This window comes from Lepidochelys olivacea (genome assembly GCF_965140295.1).
Source record: "Lepidochelys olivacea isolate rLepOli2 genome assembly, chromosome: 1".
NCBI lineage: Eukaryota > Metazoa > Chordata > Testudines > Cheloniidae > Lepidochelys > Lepidochelys olivacea.
In genome coordinates, this window is record NC_140411.1 from 82,399,836 (window position 1) to 82,417,770 (window position 17,935).

The 17,935-nt window shown below is 40.6% G+C and overlaps 1 protein-coding gene across 1 annotated transcript in view; it reads right to left on the reverse strand.

The window, feature by feature from the left end:
• MYCBP2 (MYC binding protein 2) overlaps window positions 1-17,935 on the reverse strand; it is a 412,169-nt gene that overhangs the window by 35,131 nt on the left and 359,103 nt on the right. Inside the window, exons 66-72 of the mRNA XM_084646996.1 lie at window positions 14,615-14,775; window positions 13,322-13,478; window positions 12,321-12,545; window positions 7,422-7,487; window positions 4,726-4,965; window positions 3,722-3,820; window positions 225-305 (exon numbers count right to left, since the gene is read on the reverse strand). Of these exons, the coding sequence (XP_084503122.1) occupies window positions 225-305; window positions 3,722-3,820; window positions 4,726-4,965; window positions 7,422-7,487; window positions 12,321-12,545; window positions 13,322-13,478; window positions 14,615-14,775 (1,029 nt within the window). The remainder of the gene's footprint in view (window positions 1-224; window positions 306-3,721; window positions 3,821-4,725; window positions 4,966-7,421; window positions 7,488-12,320; window positions 12,546-13,321; window positions 13,479-14,614; window positions 14,776-17,935) is intronic.

Genomic DNA, 17,935 nt, shown 5'->3' on the forward strand with positions numbered 1-17,935 from the left:
ATTTTTAGTTACAGTTCACTGCTAAATTTTAAAGCCAAATTATAAATCTTTAAAGATGTAATTTATAAGGGAAACAGAGCCTTAGGTATGGCAAATACTATTAAGGATGAAAAATACTCAAGTAAAAAAATGTCAAACAACAAAAAGATTTATAATTATGCTCTTTTCCAGTAGCTACAATTTAAGATAAACATTTAACACCTCAAGAACTGTATTACACAAACCTGTTTTTGTAAATTTGTCAGTTTGCTCCTGCTGAATATGATTCCAACCATGTGCTCTTTCAGATCTGCATCTGAAGTTGCCTTTATAAGAAGCAGAAATAACATTAGATTAAGACTTTCTAAAGTATTTTCACACCAATGAATGTGGAATGTCAATCTATTCTATGCTGAAAGTGAACAGATTTTTGTAACATACTGATGTATAGCATAATGTTATGTAGCCAAGATAAATCAATTAGGAAAACTGACACAGGTCAGCTGTGCTTCTTTCCTTCCTGGTATATAAGTAAAATATAAAAGGTCAGAGTACAGATACGCAGATACATCTCCAGCAAGCTCAGACAAATGAAATTCTGTCTTCTAAGACCTACCCTTATGAATTCAACTTAATACTGATCACCAATGATTAAGTCTTTAGAAACTAACGTAACACGGACCAGTTTTACGATCTTTACGTATTTTAAATTAAATGTCTCCAGAAGGAGAAACTCAACAATGAAAATAAAAATAAAATTCCATGATTTATAATACGTAAAGGCAACAAAAATCAGACAATGTATTTTTCAGGATCTACCATAAATCATCTGCAGTTAATTTAGCACTTGTGAAATGTGCTGAACTGACAACACTGGAAACAGAAGTCCTGCCTTGCCACTGGGCCTTAACCCCGTTCTGGATGAACTACTTTAAGGAGTCATAAAAAATAACTTGCTCACTGGACTAAAAGCAAATCTTTTCAAGTGGGCCTAGGCCACTTAAAAAGCATCCAATGAAAACTATACTTTTAAGTTACTAGGAACTGGGACAGCTTTAAACCAGCAATATGGTAATGAAAGATTCCAAATGCTATTACCAGTCACGAGCCCATCACTTTCTATTAGTTTTAAATTCTAATATGATTGAACTTTGCCATGATCAATAATACATAATTCCACAATTTTCATGATTTTTAAAATATATCTATTTTTAAACAGATTTTACTATGACAATGGAAGGATGGATGAGTGAGCAGGGGTCCTGTGGAATAAATAGCAAGTGATCATGCAATTAAAGTCTATGTAATAATGCATATGCACGAGGGGACAAAATTATGGTTGCACAGGTGACCTTAACTCTGGCATTTCTCTCTTTGGAATTTCCTAGACTTTTTCAAAAAGCAATAAAGACAGAACCAAATTTTCTCATATGCAACTGTAATAGACCTCCTGTCATTTATCTTCAGCAGTGTTTGAACCTTGGACCTTCTACACTTCACCACAAAACTCTACCACTTCAGCAAAAGGACTAACTAGAACATCTGGCAGCATGAATAAGCCATTACCATCTGCACACCAGCCATTAGGAAGAGGATGCATAGCACCCTGAAACAGAGGGTTACACATGCATGAGTAGTCTTTTTTAAGAAAGCACAGAATTTGGCAAAATCTTAACAGATTTTTCTTAATCCTTCTGATAGACAGTGTGGTGCAGTGGATGAGACTTGGTGTGATGGAGTGTCTACCACACCCAAGGCCTAAGAAGGAAGAAAGAGCCAATTAACCCTTTGCTAGGCTGCACCTAAAGAAGAGCCAGGGCTGATAAGGCCTTATGACTGATGAAGCCCAGCTGGGGCTGGAGCTGGGACAGGCACACAGAGAGAAGTTGGTGGTAAGAGGGGGCTGCAGGAAGGAACTTACAGGCACTCCCTAGAGAGGAGGGGGGGGGATGGCAACAACAAGGGCGGAGTTCTAGCAGGAAGTAAGCCCTGAGATCCTTGGAATACAGACTCCTGCAAGAACCTGAGAGGGGTGAAACAGCCACAGGGATCAGAGGAAGCTCCACTGATAACCCAGAGTGGGGGCAGAGCTAGAGAAGAAAGGTAGGAAGGAGGCGAGGGAAACGGAAACAGTGTCTGGGACTGTGAAGACCATGCGTGCTAAACATAGGGTCCCTGGAGTAGTAGATGGGTCCGGATTCCCCTACCAGCCCCTGGGAAAGTGGCAGAATGAGGACAGTAGACAACATGACTGCCTCAGACAGTTTGTCCACTAGGACTTTGATACCCCAGAAAGGAAGAGCTATGATGACCTAGTCAGAGGGATCACCCTGAGTCATGAAGAGGGAGAGAGAGAGATCACATGGTGAGCAACTGAAAGAGGGGGCATCAGACTCATTGACAACTATTCCCCAAATGACACACAAGAAGGTGCCGCAGCAGTGAGCAGAGAACCCAGTGACACTTGGGTACGCCATATTGGAGAGCAGGGAAGAAATCCTTACCCCACTGTATCCAATGAATTTTTTGTGATGAATTCAGTAAGGTGAAGATTTCATCCCTTGGTTCTATTCCCAGCTTGTAGAGTCTCTCAGTGGACCATGAGACCTTGTTCAATAATTAGGGCACAAAATTATTAACACCAGTTCATAGAAGGGAATGGATCTAAAACTCTTCTCCAAATTCCCAGCCCAGCACACCTGCTCATAAACAAAAGGCTATTTTGTTTGAGGAGAAAGGGGAGGAGCAATGGAGGCAGCAGTCATGTGGTGCATCCTATCAGGAGATTTAGCTCTGTATAGCATTCTCAAATGAGACACTGGGGAAGATAGTATAGATTGACTGTTGAGAAATTTTACCAGCAAGACTCAAGACAGCTCTATTGTACACAATGCAGACAGCAAATTGTGATTTTTTGACAGCTGCTCTTAGCCAAATTATTTTCATGGGGCAACAAGTGCTTCCTCAACTCCAGAATGATCCCCATTCCAAATTCCTGTGCAAACCAATGTGATTTAGTGTTTAAATAAAACAAGAAACAATGTATAACAGCAAGAGGGAGTGCCAGCATCTCCTACAATAAATAAGTAATTAGCTCTGAGTAGTTACAGACAAAATTCAGAGACTTGATTCTTCTGCTTACTGTGACAGATGTCTGACTTCCATAACTGTTAGTATGATTTGTACTAGTGATACTCAGACCTCAGTGGTTCAGGAGCCAAATTAGCAGTCGTCATTACTCAAAAGAGCCACAGCGTGAATTCATTTCATTTACACACTCTCTATGTATAGTATATTATATTATTCTCACAACAAATTGACTGACAGAGTATTCTACAACTAGTTAACAACATAGTAAAAGCATCCTGATTGATTAATAATTAAATCACACAGTTTTTTAATATCATGTGCTGCAAAGAGCCACAGGAAACACATTAAAGAGCCACTTGCAGCTCCCGAGCCTGTCTGAGTATCACTGATTTGTACCATTATTACAAAGACTCTTTAATGAAAACCTATAGCCACAATTATAATCTAGTCATCAAAAGTATTAATCACACAAAAATCCCTCTAATTATGTTTTTTTTAAAAATAGACCATGGCAGCAGTATAATATTGCTGGGATGTAAAGAATATCTGAGTAAGAGGATCTATTATGATATGAGTAAAATCAAAATAGACTGAAAAAACATCTTGGACAACTTATTTCAGTAAAATAATAATTGTAAAACATAAATAATACATTGTGTACTTTTTCTTCTCCTTCCGGGGAAGACAGCAGTGTTTTTTCTTCTTGTTCTGGGGTTGGCTCAGCATCTCCAGAGATGAGTTTTCCAAATACCTGTGAGAAGTTACAACAAAGGTTAAACAAAAGTTCAAAACTAGGCTCATATGGACATAAAACTTTTCGAGCTGATAAAATAAGGAGGGTTATACAGTCACTCTTTGTAGTTTAAAACAGATTAACATTGCTTAGTTTTGTGGACCATGTATCAGATTTTCTGATTGCTGGCAACAATATAGTAAAGAGGAGTCTGCACTGGCAGTCAGCATCAGAGAAATTTCAGCCGCTAACATTCGATTACAATATGTCACTGTTTTAAAAAGCCTGTCATTCTACATTTAAAATGTCTAGCTTGCTCTCCAATTTCTGTGATAATATCCATCACCAACACACACAATGGTTATTCAAAATGTCTGAATTTATATTATTTATATTCCATTAGCACCGAAAGGCCCTGATCAGGATCTTTATGCTATGTACTGTCTGAACACAAATAAAGACAATCTCTCGCCTGAAAAGTTTATAGTCTAAAATGACAAGATAAACAAGAAAGAGATACAGCATATTTTTTAAATGAGGTAGCGGGTGTGGACAAAAGGAAGGAACGAGGAAAAAACATGGGAGAGGAATATAAAGTAGTATGTTGTTGGTAGTGTAAAGAAATGAGGTTTTGCAGGACAGTGGATTGTTTAAACCAAAGAAAGGCAAAAGAAACAAATCAACTGTAAATCAGTACAATGGAAAAGCTCCAGAAGGAAATTTACTTCATCAGCATGTTTAATCACTGTATGAAGTAGTAATTCAAGTTCTTTTCTACCATAGCTATCTACCACTCTATCACCACCCCCCACACAGAAAAAAAAACAATAGCCTTCTTCTTTTTAAAAAGAATGAGTAAATAAATCTCAGCAGCTTTCATGTTCTCCAGTGATTCACCATATGAGATAGTTGCAATGTCCTACCTGGGATGTAATAAGGCGGAATACTCGCAGTGTCTCAGCTTCACAGTTTCTTTGCTGAGCTACACTTGCTGAGATCTGGCCTGCAATTTTAATGCTTTCCCCATCTTTCCATCCTAGTACTTTCACTTGTCGAACTCTTAGTGTGTTCTCTGGGCCCTTCAATTCAATTTTGATGATGTGATTATCTCCACCAGGAAGTTCACTTGTTACCCAACCAATGTGTCTTGAATCCAAATCAACCTGATGAACGGGAATACAAAGATATGACTTTGAAACACAGTATCAGGCTAACTGAGTCACTTACTCCTGGTGAGTTATTGGTACAAATTATCCAGCATACAGTGTAGAAACCAATTATAGCTTAGGTGACACACAAATGTCTGTTCTGAACAACATAAGATTACAAATCTTTTTTTTACTATAAAACTACCAATCTTCACAGGTTAAGATTTCAAAGTCTCAAATTATAAATAAAAAAGACACGTAACTATTCATTTTCTTCTCACTTTTAAAGCCCAGTTTAAAAAAATCAGTAAAAAGTCATTTTTGTTGGTTATCCAGTTGTACCAGAGTCTATTTCATGCTCTCAGCAGCAATTTATAAACGTGTAAATCACTTTGATGTAAAGTTCTTTCACTTTCTGTAAGAAAAGTAGTTGTCTAAAATATAAAACATGGTTAAAAGCACTTAATTTTTCAAATTCTGTGTCAGACAAAAAAAAAAAAATAGAAATACAGGTTGAAATCCTGACCCTACTGAAGTCAGTGGCTAATATCCCATTTACTTTTTAATGGAGCCAAGATTTCATCTCAAGTGTGTTTTTTTTAAATCACAGAAAACAGTATTTAGGTTCCATTTAAAACAAGATTCAAAGTTCTCTGGAGAAAAAAGTTAATGAAAAGCAATAATTATTATACTGTTTGGATAAGTCATCCACAAAAAGAAACTAACCTGACAGTAATTATAATTCTTTGAGATGTGTAGAGTGAATAACCGTTTCTTCTTCTGAGTGCTTATCCATATATGTATTCACTGTGTCTATCAAGCAGGGATCTAGATTGTAGGAGGTAAGTGCTAGGAGTCTATCTACATAGTGATTGTGGGACAACCCTGTAGAATTTAGCATCCCATTTGGATGTCTCCAAAAGAGAGTAGTGCTGGGAAAATGTATGTATTGAGGACCAGGTAACTGCCCTACACATGTTCTAAATAGGGGCATGACTCAAGAAAGCAACTGTTTTTGCCTCTGCACCAGTCAAGTGCGCTGTTGCCTGGGCCCTAGTTAAATGAGCTGTGACCACTATAGGTGAGGTAACGTCCCACTTTACTCAGCACTAATGATACCTCAGCTGGAATACAGTGTCCAATTCAGGGTGCCATACTGCAGGAAAGATGTGGACAAACTGGAGAGAGTCCAGAGAGGAACAAAAATAATAAAAGGTTTAGAAAATCTAACCTGTGATGAAATGCTAAAAAACTGGGCATGTTTAGTTTTGAGAAAGACTGAGAGGGGACCCTGAAGGAAGGACAAGTAGTAATAGGCTTAATCTGAAGCAAGGAAGATTTAGGTTAGATATGAGGTAAACTTTTCTAACTATAAGGGTAGTTAAGCTCTGGAATAGGTTTCCAAGGGAGGCTGTGGAATGGAGGTTTTTAAGTACAGGTTGGACAAATACCTGTCAGGGATGGTCTAGATTTACTGGGTCTTACCTCAAATAAAGGGAAGTTGGACTTGATAACTTCTCGAGGTTCTTTCCAGCCCTACATTTCTGTGGCTCTATGATTCTATATGGCCAATAATGGTCATACTAAAAACACGTTTAGCAAGAAAAGGGTTCTAGATGTTGTTTACAAATGTGGAGGGATGAACTGACAGTGATGCCAATAAGGAGAGAGTAGCACATCCTGGCACACAACACATCAAGGACACTATTGCCCATTAGCTTATAAAACAAAAAGTAGGAGCCTTAAAAGATAGAAAGTGTCTGATCTTCCACTTAGTTCAAGACTCAAAAAGAAGTTGCCGGTGCTTAAACAACTAGTAGGATCAAGGTAACAACGCCAGTTTACCATTTTTTTCTTCGAAGCTACAGTAAACAATATAAGGCAGACATAATATGATCATGACTGCTCAAAAACAGTGTGGAAACATACTGTGGTATTCTGAAGAAACTACAAGCGATAGAGAATTCCTGCTAGGAGTTTGTTTCCACAGGAGGGAATTACAGTAATCAAGTTTCATGGTCCTGACAGCTGTTGCAAAATCACCATAGATTAATAGAGGAGCAGATTGTGCAAATTGCACAATTAAACCCCCCACCCCCGTACAATGTCTAACACAAAGCTTTCTATGGAAAGGGCATTACTCAAAAGTGATGACAATATCTTAACAAGAAAGGATGGTCTCGTGGTATGAAGTTTAAAGCAAACTGGCTTGCAACTGACTTCCTATGAGACTCTGACAAGCCATGAAATCTCATTAGGGTTCAATTTTTCTGTATGTAAAAAAGTAATTAACTTCCCAGGGTGTTGTGAGGCTTTATTTGTTAAACAGTTGTGAAGCATTTTGAGATTTATGGTAACACGTGTAAACTACTTCCTCAGATGGGCTGTGTGGTATACATACAAAGGATTATTATTTTTATCATTAACAAGACCTGTTATTTTTACATGAAGCAACATTTGTAATCAGTTACCTGCTTTATTCTGCAAAGATCTTCTACTGCTTTACCAGTCAAGAAAGTAATTGAAGTCACTTTGTTCTGCAACAGACAAGCAAAATCAAAAAGACAAATAAAAACCTCCACAATTAATTCTGAAGGTGAGTAGCATTAGGGTAATTTCTTCCATATTAACATTATGGAGTGCCTTTTCAGAGAGACAGAATTAATGGAGTTAAAACACAAGGTATCTGTATGTCTAAGGCAACCTAAAATTCTCATTACATACAAAAGTAGAAACAAGAAAGTGTATAAATAAAAAAAAATGAAAGTGATTTTATATCGAAAACTTAGGACAATGAAGAATTGCAGAAAAGTTCCATTTAAATCTGCAACCTCTTCTTTTTGCATCACTATGTGCACTTGAAATGAGGACATATACGAAACACTGCAATTACAGATCTACCAGTATGGTTACATACTACATGCAAACACCCTGTGTACTCCATGGCAATGCTGCTGGATTCTGGGGAACTCCATACACCAGACTAGAGCTACCTTCTATGCTTCTACAGACACAACATTCTGAAGATTCATAGCAGGCTGCGCAGCGGGGACAGAAGGATGGTGAAGAAATTTGGCAGCATGTGACCACCAGAAGAAGAAAGGGAGTCCATGTACAAGCAACGCAGATACAGGTAAGCAACCATTTTCATGTTCTCTCCTCAGGTACTAATGTGGAGAGTGGACTAGATGATACATCTGAGGGAAGGGAACAGAAGGAGACTCCACTGATTGGAAGGCATGAGATGCACTGTCCAGGGGATGGGGGTTACACGACCACCGCTCCCAAGAGAAGGAGGTGGGTGGTGTTGGTCGGGGACTCTCTCCTCAGGGGTACTGAGTCATCTATCTGCCGCCCCGACCGGAAAAACCGAGAAGTCTGCTGCTTGCCAGGAGCTAGGATTCACGATGTGACGGAGAGACTGCCGAGACTCATCAAGCCCTCGGATAGCTACCACTTCCTGCTTTTCCACGTGAGTACCAATGATACTGCCAAAAATGACATTGAACATATCACTGCAGACTACGTGGCTCTGGGAAGAAGGATAAAAGAGTTTGAGGCGCAAGTGGTGTTCTCATCCATCCTCCCCGTGGAAGGAAAAGGCCTGGGTAGAGACCGTCAAATTGTGGAAGTCAATGAACGGCTATGCAGGTGGTGTCGGAGAGAAGGCTTTGGATTCTTTGACCACAGGATGGTGTTCCAAGAAGGAGGAGTGCTAGGCAGAGACGCTCCACCTAACGAAGAGAGGGAAGATCACCTTCGCAAGCAGGCTAGCTAGCCTAGTGAGGAGGGCTTTAAACTAGGTTCACCGGGGGGAGGAGAACAAAGTCCTGAGGTAAGTGGGGACGTGGGATACCAGGAGGAAGCATGAGCAGGAAAGCACGAGAGGGGAGGGCTCCTGCCTCATACTGAGAAAGAGGGACGATCAGCGAGTTATCTCAAGTGCCTATACACAAATGCAAGAAGCCTGGGAAACAAGCAGGGAGAACTGGAAGTCCTGGCATAGTCAACAAATTATGATGTGACTGGAATAACAGAGACTTGGTGGGATAACTCACATGACTGGAGTACTGTCATGGATGGATATAAACTGTTCAGGAAGGACAGGCAGGGCAGAAAAGGTGGGGGAGTTGCATTGTATCTAAGAGAGCAGTATGACTGCTCAGAGCTCCAGTATGAAACTGCAGAAAAACCTGAGAGTCTCTGGATTAAGTTTAGAAGTGTGAGCAACAAGGGTGATGTCGTGGTGGGAGTCTGCTATAGACCACCAGACCAGGGGGATGAGGTGGACAACGCTTTCTTCCAGCAACTGACAGAAGTTACTAGATCGCACAACCTGGTTCTCATGGGAGACTTCAATCACCCTGATATCTGCTGGGAGAGCAATACAGAGGTGCACAGACAATCCAGGAAATTTTTGGAAGTGTAGGGGACAATTTCCTGGTGCAAGTGCTGGAGGAACTAACTAGGGGCAGAGCTCTTCTTGACCTGCTGATCACAAACCAGGAAGAATTAGTAGGGGAAGCAAAAGTGGATGGGAACCTGGGAGGCAGTGACCATGAAATAGTCAAGTTCAGGATCCTGACACAAGGAAGAAAGGAGAGCAGCTGAATACTGACCCTGGACTTCAGAAAAGCAGACTTTGACTCCCTCAGGGAACTAATGGGCAGGATCCCCTGGGAGAACAACATGAGAGGGAAAGAAGTCCAGGAGAGCTGGCTGTATTTTAAAGAATCCTTATTGAGGTTACAGCAACAAACCATCCCGATGTGTAGAAAGATTAGTAAATATGGCAGGCGACCAGCTTGACTTACCAGTGAAATCCTTGCTGATCTTAAACACAAAAAAAAGCTTACAAGAAGTGGAAGATTGGAAAAATGATCAGGGAGGAATATAAAAATATTGCTCAGGCATGCAGGAGTGAAATCAGGAAGGCCAAATCACACTTGGAGTTGCAGCTAGCAAGAGATGTTAAGAGTAACAAGAAGGGTTTCTTCAGGTATGTTAGCAACAAGCAGAAAGTCAAGGATAGTGTGGGCCCCTTACTCAATGAGGGAGGCACCCTAGTAACAGAGGATGTGGAAAAAGCTAATGTACTCAATGCTTTTTTTGCCTCTGTCTTCACGAACAAGTTCAGCTCCCAGACTACTGCATTGGGCAGCACAGCATGGGGAGGAGGTGACCAGCCCTCTGTGGAGAAAGAAGTGGTTTGGGACTATTTAGAAAAGCTGGACGAGCACAGGTCCATGGGGCTGGATGTGCTGCATGGGAGAGTGCTAAAGGAGTTGGCGGATGTGATTGCAGAGCCATTGGCCATTATCTTTGAAAACTCATGGCGATCAGGGTAGGTCCTGGACGGCTGGAAAAAAGCTAACGTAGTGCCCATCTTTAAAAAAGGGAAGAAGCAGGATCTGGGGAACTACCGGCCAGTCAGCCTCACCTCAGTCCCTGGAAAAAATCAAGGAGCAGGTCCTCAAGAAATCAATTCTGAAGCACTTAGAGGAGAGGAAAGTGATCAGGAACAGTCAGCATGGATTCACCGAGGGCAAGTCATGCCTGACTAATCTAATTGCCTTCTGTGACGAGATAACTGGCTCTGTGGATGAGGGGAAAGCAGTGGACGTGTTATTCCTTGACTTTAGCAAAGCTTTTGACATGATCTCCCACAGTATTCTTGCCAGCAAGTTAAAGAAGTATGGGCTGGATGAATGGACTATAAGGTGGAGAGAAAGCTGGCTAGACTGTCAGGCTCAACGAGTAGTGATCAATGGCTCCATGTCTAGTTGGCAGCTGGTATAAAGCGGAGTGCCCCAAGGGTTGGTCCTGGGGCCGGTTTTGTTCAATATCTTCATTAATGATCTGGAGGATGGCATGGATTGCACCCTCAGCAAGTTTGCAGATGACTCTAAACTGGGGGGAGAGGTAGATACGCTGGAGGATAGGAATAGGATACAAAGGGCCCAGACAAATTAGAGGATTGGGCCAAAAGAAATCTGATGAGTTTCAACAAGGACAAGTGCAGAGTCCTGCACTTAGGATGGAAGAATCCCATGCACCGCTACAGACTAGGGACTGAATGGCTAGGCAGCAGGTCTGTGGAAAAGGACCTAGGGGTTACAGTGGAAGAGAAGCTGGATATGAGTCAGCAGTGTGCCCTCATTGCCAAGAAGGCCAATGGCATTTTGGGCTGCATAAGCAGGGGTACTGCCAGCAGATCGAGAGACATGATCGTTCCCCTCTATTTGACATTGGTGAGGCCTCATCTGGAGTGCTGTGTCCAGTTTTGGGCCCCACACTACAAGAAGGATGTGGAAAAATTGGAAAGCGTCCAGTGGAGGGCAACAAAAATGATTAGGGGACTGGAACACATGACTTATGAGGAGAGGCTGAGGGAACTGGGATTGTTTAGTCTGCAGAAGAGAAGAATGAGGGGGGATTTGATAGCTGCTTTCAACTACCTGAGAAGTGGTTCCAAAGAGGATGGATCTAGACTGTTCTCAGTGGTAGCAGATGACAGAACAAGGAGTAATGGTCTCAAGTTGCAGTGGGGGAGGTTTAGGTTGGATATTAGGAAAAACTTTTTCCACTAGGAAGGTGATGAAGCACTGGAATGAGTTACCTAGGGAGGTGGTGGAATCTCCTTCCTTTGAAGTTTTTAAGATCAGGCTTGACAAAGCCCTGGCTGGGATGATTTAGTTGGGGATTGGTCCTGCTTTGAGCAGGGGGCTGGACCAGATGACCTCCTGAGCTCCCTTCCAACCCTGATATTCTATGATTCTATACCACAGCAGCTTCAGATCTACTAAAAAGTTGAGGCTTTAAATTCAATAAATCAGTGCAGTACTCCTTGTATCGTTTAATTTTATATTAAGTCCAATGTATTTAACACAGCCCCTAAATTTAAACATTCAGTGTGTTACAAATAATGTGTCAGTTTTCAGGAGAAAAAGTAGAAATTGTGGCAATAGGACAGGAGACAGTCATGATCTTCTGGTACTTGGGGAGGCAAAGGATGCCATTTGGGATTGTAGGAACAAACTCTCCAAGTGGATGTTTTTTCAAAAAACAGTTAGCAGGAAAACAGTTAATAATATGGATATTTAAATTCTAATAATTAGGTTTCAAGAGGTAACAACCCACTGAGAATGAGGCTTACTTTACATTCTGTTTATGTTTGGAAGCTTTTCTTCATAACCAAAAAAAGTAGAAACTTAATGTCTCAAAATGAGATTTAGATTCTGGAGTAGAATTCTGAACCAAACAGGATGGCAAAAGTGGTGGGGAGGAAGACACCAATAAAATCTGTGACTGAATAATACACAAGGCCCTGGCTATGCACTTTTAGTGAAGACAGACAATTTTTTTCTTACCCCAAGATCTCGTGAGTTGTCTACATGAACAGAGACATAGCGAGCATTGATTCCTTTGACACAATTAATTGTGATGTTCTTAGTTTTATTTTTGTCTTCATCTCCTGACTCCCAGAAGGTTTCTGTAGACCCATCTGTCAAACTGCCAATCATGGCAGGTCGGCTTGATGTTTTGATGTCAACAATGCTGGTTAGGTCTTTTAGGCAAATTACTATACACAGTTCCTGTATCAAAAAGATGATTCAAAACCTCAGAAATTTTACAGAAATGAAGCCCAAGTAAAAAAATGTCTAACACACTTTTTAAAGGAATACTTATTAAGATGAATATACTCTCTAAATTAAAAGAAGAAACCTGTCATAATGAGTAAGTTACATGATCAAAGCTCCTGGTTTATTGAGCTCCAGCCACCAGAGGAAATACCATTGAGAACAGTTTCAGTTGCTAAAAAGTGTATTAAGAATAGGAAACAATACTCAGCTTATTTTCTCCTACTCAATTCCCATACCCTCTCTTTACTGTACTTTCCTTTGTAGGTGCTCATTAAAAAGCAGCAATGTGTGCCTTCAAAAGAACAAAAGGAGAGAGAAGAAATGTGAGGAAGAAGGGACCGTGAATAAGTGGAGGTAGGAAAGAGAACATGAGTTTTAAAGGCAATTTTTGAATGAATTTAAATTCAAACATAAAAGGCCCACCTGCTCCTGACCCTAGCAACCAGTAACAAAGTAGGAATGGGCACTACTCCAAAATACCCATTTGAATGAGGTTCAGGTTGAGGGGTAATATTTGAATTTTTAAATCTAAACATCATCCATAAAGGCCCTGATCACGATAGATATTTGTTACTGAAATATTTAAATAAATGGCAATTGTTATTAATACATTTATATGTAATAAAGTATGATTGCTGAAAACTAGAACAGCTTGATTATAGTGCTGAAGGTTATCTACTAATTCATTTTGATCTACACCTTGTGATATTTACTGATTTAAAACTTGCCTGACTCATGGTTTCAAAGCCAGATTGTATACTGATACTAAAGCTCTCCTCACTATCTCCATCATCAGATTTGGACAAAATGTTGTTAATATGATGAAAGACATTGCTCTGATGCAGGAACTGGTGGTCAGACTGTTTGAATTTGAGGCTCCAACATCTGAAAACATTAAAAATAAGTTTATTAAAAGACGTTTTCAATATTAGTGCACTCTTACAAGCACCATTAGTATTTACCGTATATACTCGTTCATAAGCCGAATATTTCCGGCAAAAAAGCGACACATCAAAGAGTGGGGGTTGGCTTATAAATGGGTCTACACCGAAATTTGATGATTTTAAACTCTATGAAATCATTGAATTGAATATCTATACATTGTCGTTTTGTTTGCCTGGAGCGTCTGTAGGCATGGAGCCTCTCAGCTCCCTGTGTCCGCAGTTCGCTGTTCCCAGCCAATGGGAGCTGTGGCCTCCCGCAGCTCCCATTGGCTGGGAACAGCGAACTGCGGACACAGGGAGCTGAGAGGCTCCATGCCTGAAGATGCTCCAGGTAAACAAAACGTCCCAACCCACCAGCGGCTTACCCTCAAGGGCTAGGAGCCAAAGTTTGCCAATCCCCGAAATATACGGTCGGCTATGAAAGGGTCAGACAGTTTTTATTATTTTTACCTATCCATCTTTGGGGGTTGGCTTATAAAAGAATGGGCTAATGAATGAGTATGTACGGTACATTATTTTAATTATTGCATAATTTTAAAAATTTAAGCTTTATAAACGTTTTGAAAGGAAACATCAGGATCAGAAACATATTGTGTATCATTCTGAAGAAGGCAAGAAGAAATATTTGTTAGCAATGTGAAAAGTCTAAAGCAGGAATATTTGTTATAGTCACACGAGAGTTGAATTCAATAATAATTATTCCATATATTCCTTTATGGTAGCTATAATAGCAAAATGAAGAATACGGAAAATTTGGGGAATAGCCAAATGACAGATTTTTCAAACAAAAGGTATTTAAGCTATATACGGCTTATGCATGTACATTAAAGAACACAGTGATCTAATTATTTTTACACTAAAAGTAATGGACATGGTACAAAACTTAAAATCAAATACATTTTTCTCTATAAACCCTTTGTTTATGCCAGGGTTAAATAAATATATTTTTTCTCATTTTTAAAATAGCATACCAGGCACTTCAGACTTCTAAAATATATTGCAAAATCTTCTAATGAGTTAGTTTACAATGCTTGGATGTGTTGGGCCTTTCAGAGTTTTCCCCTATTTTGTACCTACCTTAGGGCCATTTGTTGCAATGAACTACCACTGGGGAGAGACATCATAAGATCAGAGATGGTCTGAAGCAGACGATGGAAAGTGTGGGGCAATGGATGAGCTGCTTCACCAGCGATCACTATATCTGACAGTGGATGTTCACATACTCTTGTGTCTTTCTCCTAAGATTCAAAGGAAATATGTTACACTGGCTCTGCTATTAAGTGGCTTTCAGAAAATAAATATATATAGACAGACAAAAACAACATTAAAACAGTTCAGGTTAAGAGTTTATACAAATAATTTAGAATAAAATATATTCTAGGGATGTTGTGACTATTCCCAAACGAATTGTTATAAACTGCCGGAAAGACAGAGATAAAGTTAACATTAAAAGAAATCTAAAGAGGTTAAAATACAGAAACGCACAATTAGGATTGACACCATGTAATATAAGCATTTTACAGTTTGTGGTCCCGCATTAGTTTAAACTGATATTTTGAAGTCCCATTAACTTTTTTCTTTCCATCCTCCCAGTGTCCCTACCAAGCAGAGTGAAGGTAGTTTGGGTGCCTAAATCTGCAATGCTATACCTTAACATACTTCATTTCTTTTTTAAACTTAACTCTGAATTTCCTGGGTTTATTAAAAAAACTTGTTTTTTTACAGCATTTTTAAAATTTATTTTATCTTAAAATTACTGAAACATATTCGCAAAAAGAAAAGGAGTACTTGTGGCACCTTAGAAACTAACCAATTTATTTGAGCATAAGCTTTCGTGAGCTACAGCTCACTTCATAGTATGCATCCGATGAAGTGAGCTATAGCTCACAAAAGCTTATGCTCAAATAAATTGGTTAGTCTCTAAGGTGTCACAAGTACTCCTTTTCTTTTTGAAAATACAGACTAACACGGCTGTTACTCTGAAACCTGAAACATATTCTTAACCTTCTTACCAACTTAATGTAGTTTTTGTCTGGGAATTTCCCAGGCTTTTTTTAAAATCGAAAATTTCATACATGAACACGAACAAGAAACTGAAAAGAGAATGTTACCACATGATATTTCTAATTATTTTAAAATATGAAATATCAACCTTAATTTTTTTGGAAAAATTAAACAGGTTATGGCCCAATTCATCAGTATGTACCAGCTGTTCTATGCCACTCTGGAGCAGTAAAAAGCGGAAGCCCACTGGTCCATTAAGCCGTGTTTGCAGCTGCTTTTTTTCCCCCCTCATCTGAGTAGCACAAACCAGCTGGAGTGTACACCCCAATTTCTCCCCTCCTTGTCTTCCAAACCACCCCTGCCTCTTGTACCTCTTTACAAACCCTTCAACACATCATCCTAATCTACCTCCTACTTCCCATCCCGCATATTGACATGAAGCATAGGCTCCTGAAGAGACAAAATCCCTTGCTTTACCGGCCACTCCGTGTATACTCTACAACCTAAGAAGGATGTGCCTGGGGTTATAGTCTTTGTTGGAAGTGGGGAGTTGAACTACATCTCCCCCTCCCCAGTCCCTTTCACTTTTCCCCTGTCCTACTACCATAAGGGAGGCTAAGACATTTTGAGAAACCATGACTAGCATTGTCAATACTGTGCTTGTCCAGAATATGAACAGTCCACAACTAGGCTTTCAGACACCTGAGATGAATCCTGGCAAATAACCCACAAGTGCCAGGCAGGACTGTACGGACATCCTGGAGCCCATTTGGATTTTCTGTATGAGTCCACTAATGGAGAGGATGTAACCGTCTGGTAAGCAATGTAACATTATTCAGTCTCGCCTTGCCCTGATAGACTCTATTGACTGTGTGGGTTCCAGGGTGGATTTCTCCAGGTTCACTCTGAGACTCAACCTCTCAAACAGATGCAGAAGCATGGTGGTTTCTTCTTGTATTTCCTGGTAAGATCATAGCTTTAGGAGTTAGGTACATAAGGGTAAACCATCCCTCCTTGATAGCGAAAGCGAGCTGCAGCCATCACCAATATCTTGGTGAACACTCTTGGTGCCATCAAGAGTCCAAAAAGGAGAAATCTGTACTGGTTATTTTGTTGGCCATCCACAAATCTTGGGAATCTCCTGTGTGCTGGATGTATGTCCACATGAAAAACAGGTACTCTGAGATTGAGGGCCATGAACCAATTGTCTGGATCCAGAGACAGGACAATTGACCATAGGGTCACCATTCTGAACTTTAGGTGGCAGATGAAACTTTTCACCTCTGTGAGGTCCAGAATGAGTCTCCATCCCCTTGTCTTCTTGGAGTCAAGTACGTACTGCAAGTAAAAAGGAGTACTTGTGGCACCTTAGAGACGAACAAATTTATTTGAGCATAAGCTTTCATGAGCTACAGCACAGCTCACAAAAGCTTATGCTCAAATAAATTTGTTCGTCTCTAAGGTGCCACAAGTACTCCTTTTCTTTTTGCGGATACAGACTAACATGGCTGCTACTCTGAAACCTACCTCAAGTAGAATCTCTTTCCCCTTGTTGCTAGAGATACTAGTTGTATCACTCCTAGTTTGTGTGGTGTTTCCCGGTCCTCTTCCAGGGGGGTTTGAAGTGATTATGCCACCCTCTTAAGCAAGACCTGGAAGGCCTTAGAATCATCAGGGCACAGGTGGAGAAGCTGGAATCACTGCCTTGTCTGGGGAAGAGGAGAAAAAGGTCACCAGTTAAGAATCCTCCTGTTTGTGTTGTTTGTCTTCCTCATGCTGCTGAAATTATGCCTCTTGGTAAGGCTGAGGAAGCTCTTCTCTCCTCTGGGAGCTCTGGATCTCCTTGGGTTCCTTATCTCATGAGGTGACTATATCGGCCAGTAGTTTCATGGATATCCTGGGCCCCAATGCTGTCATTGCAGAATTTCATAACCCCATGGCATAGGTCTGGGTGCCAGAAGCTATACGGAGGGTATTCTCTCATGTGAGAATAGTGAGATACCATGGAGACTCCCAATGTTCTGTCCAGCCTGAGACTCCTTAAGGGACCCTAGGGGGCGAAGTCCGGGAGTAGGTGTGTCCAATAGCTCTTTTCTGTCTCTGAAGATTTGGAATCTGGATTCAGCGGGGGAGCCCTTAAGACTGGAGGAGGCAGTGATGATCTGTCTCTTCTCATTGACGGTACTGGTCCGGCTTGACACCTACTTGTAGACAGGGACAAAGAGAGGTACTGCAGGGATACCAATACTGGCTGAAGTCCTGGTTCTAGGTGTTGAGGTCTTCAAAGAAGTGGTGATGCCACCTTCAGGAGCACTAAAAGGTAGCTTGCAGCCAAGAACTAAGCCTGAGTCAATGGAGTCATGTCCCTGGCTCAGGCCACATCGGATCCAGTGG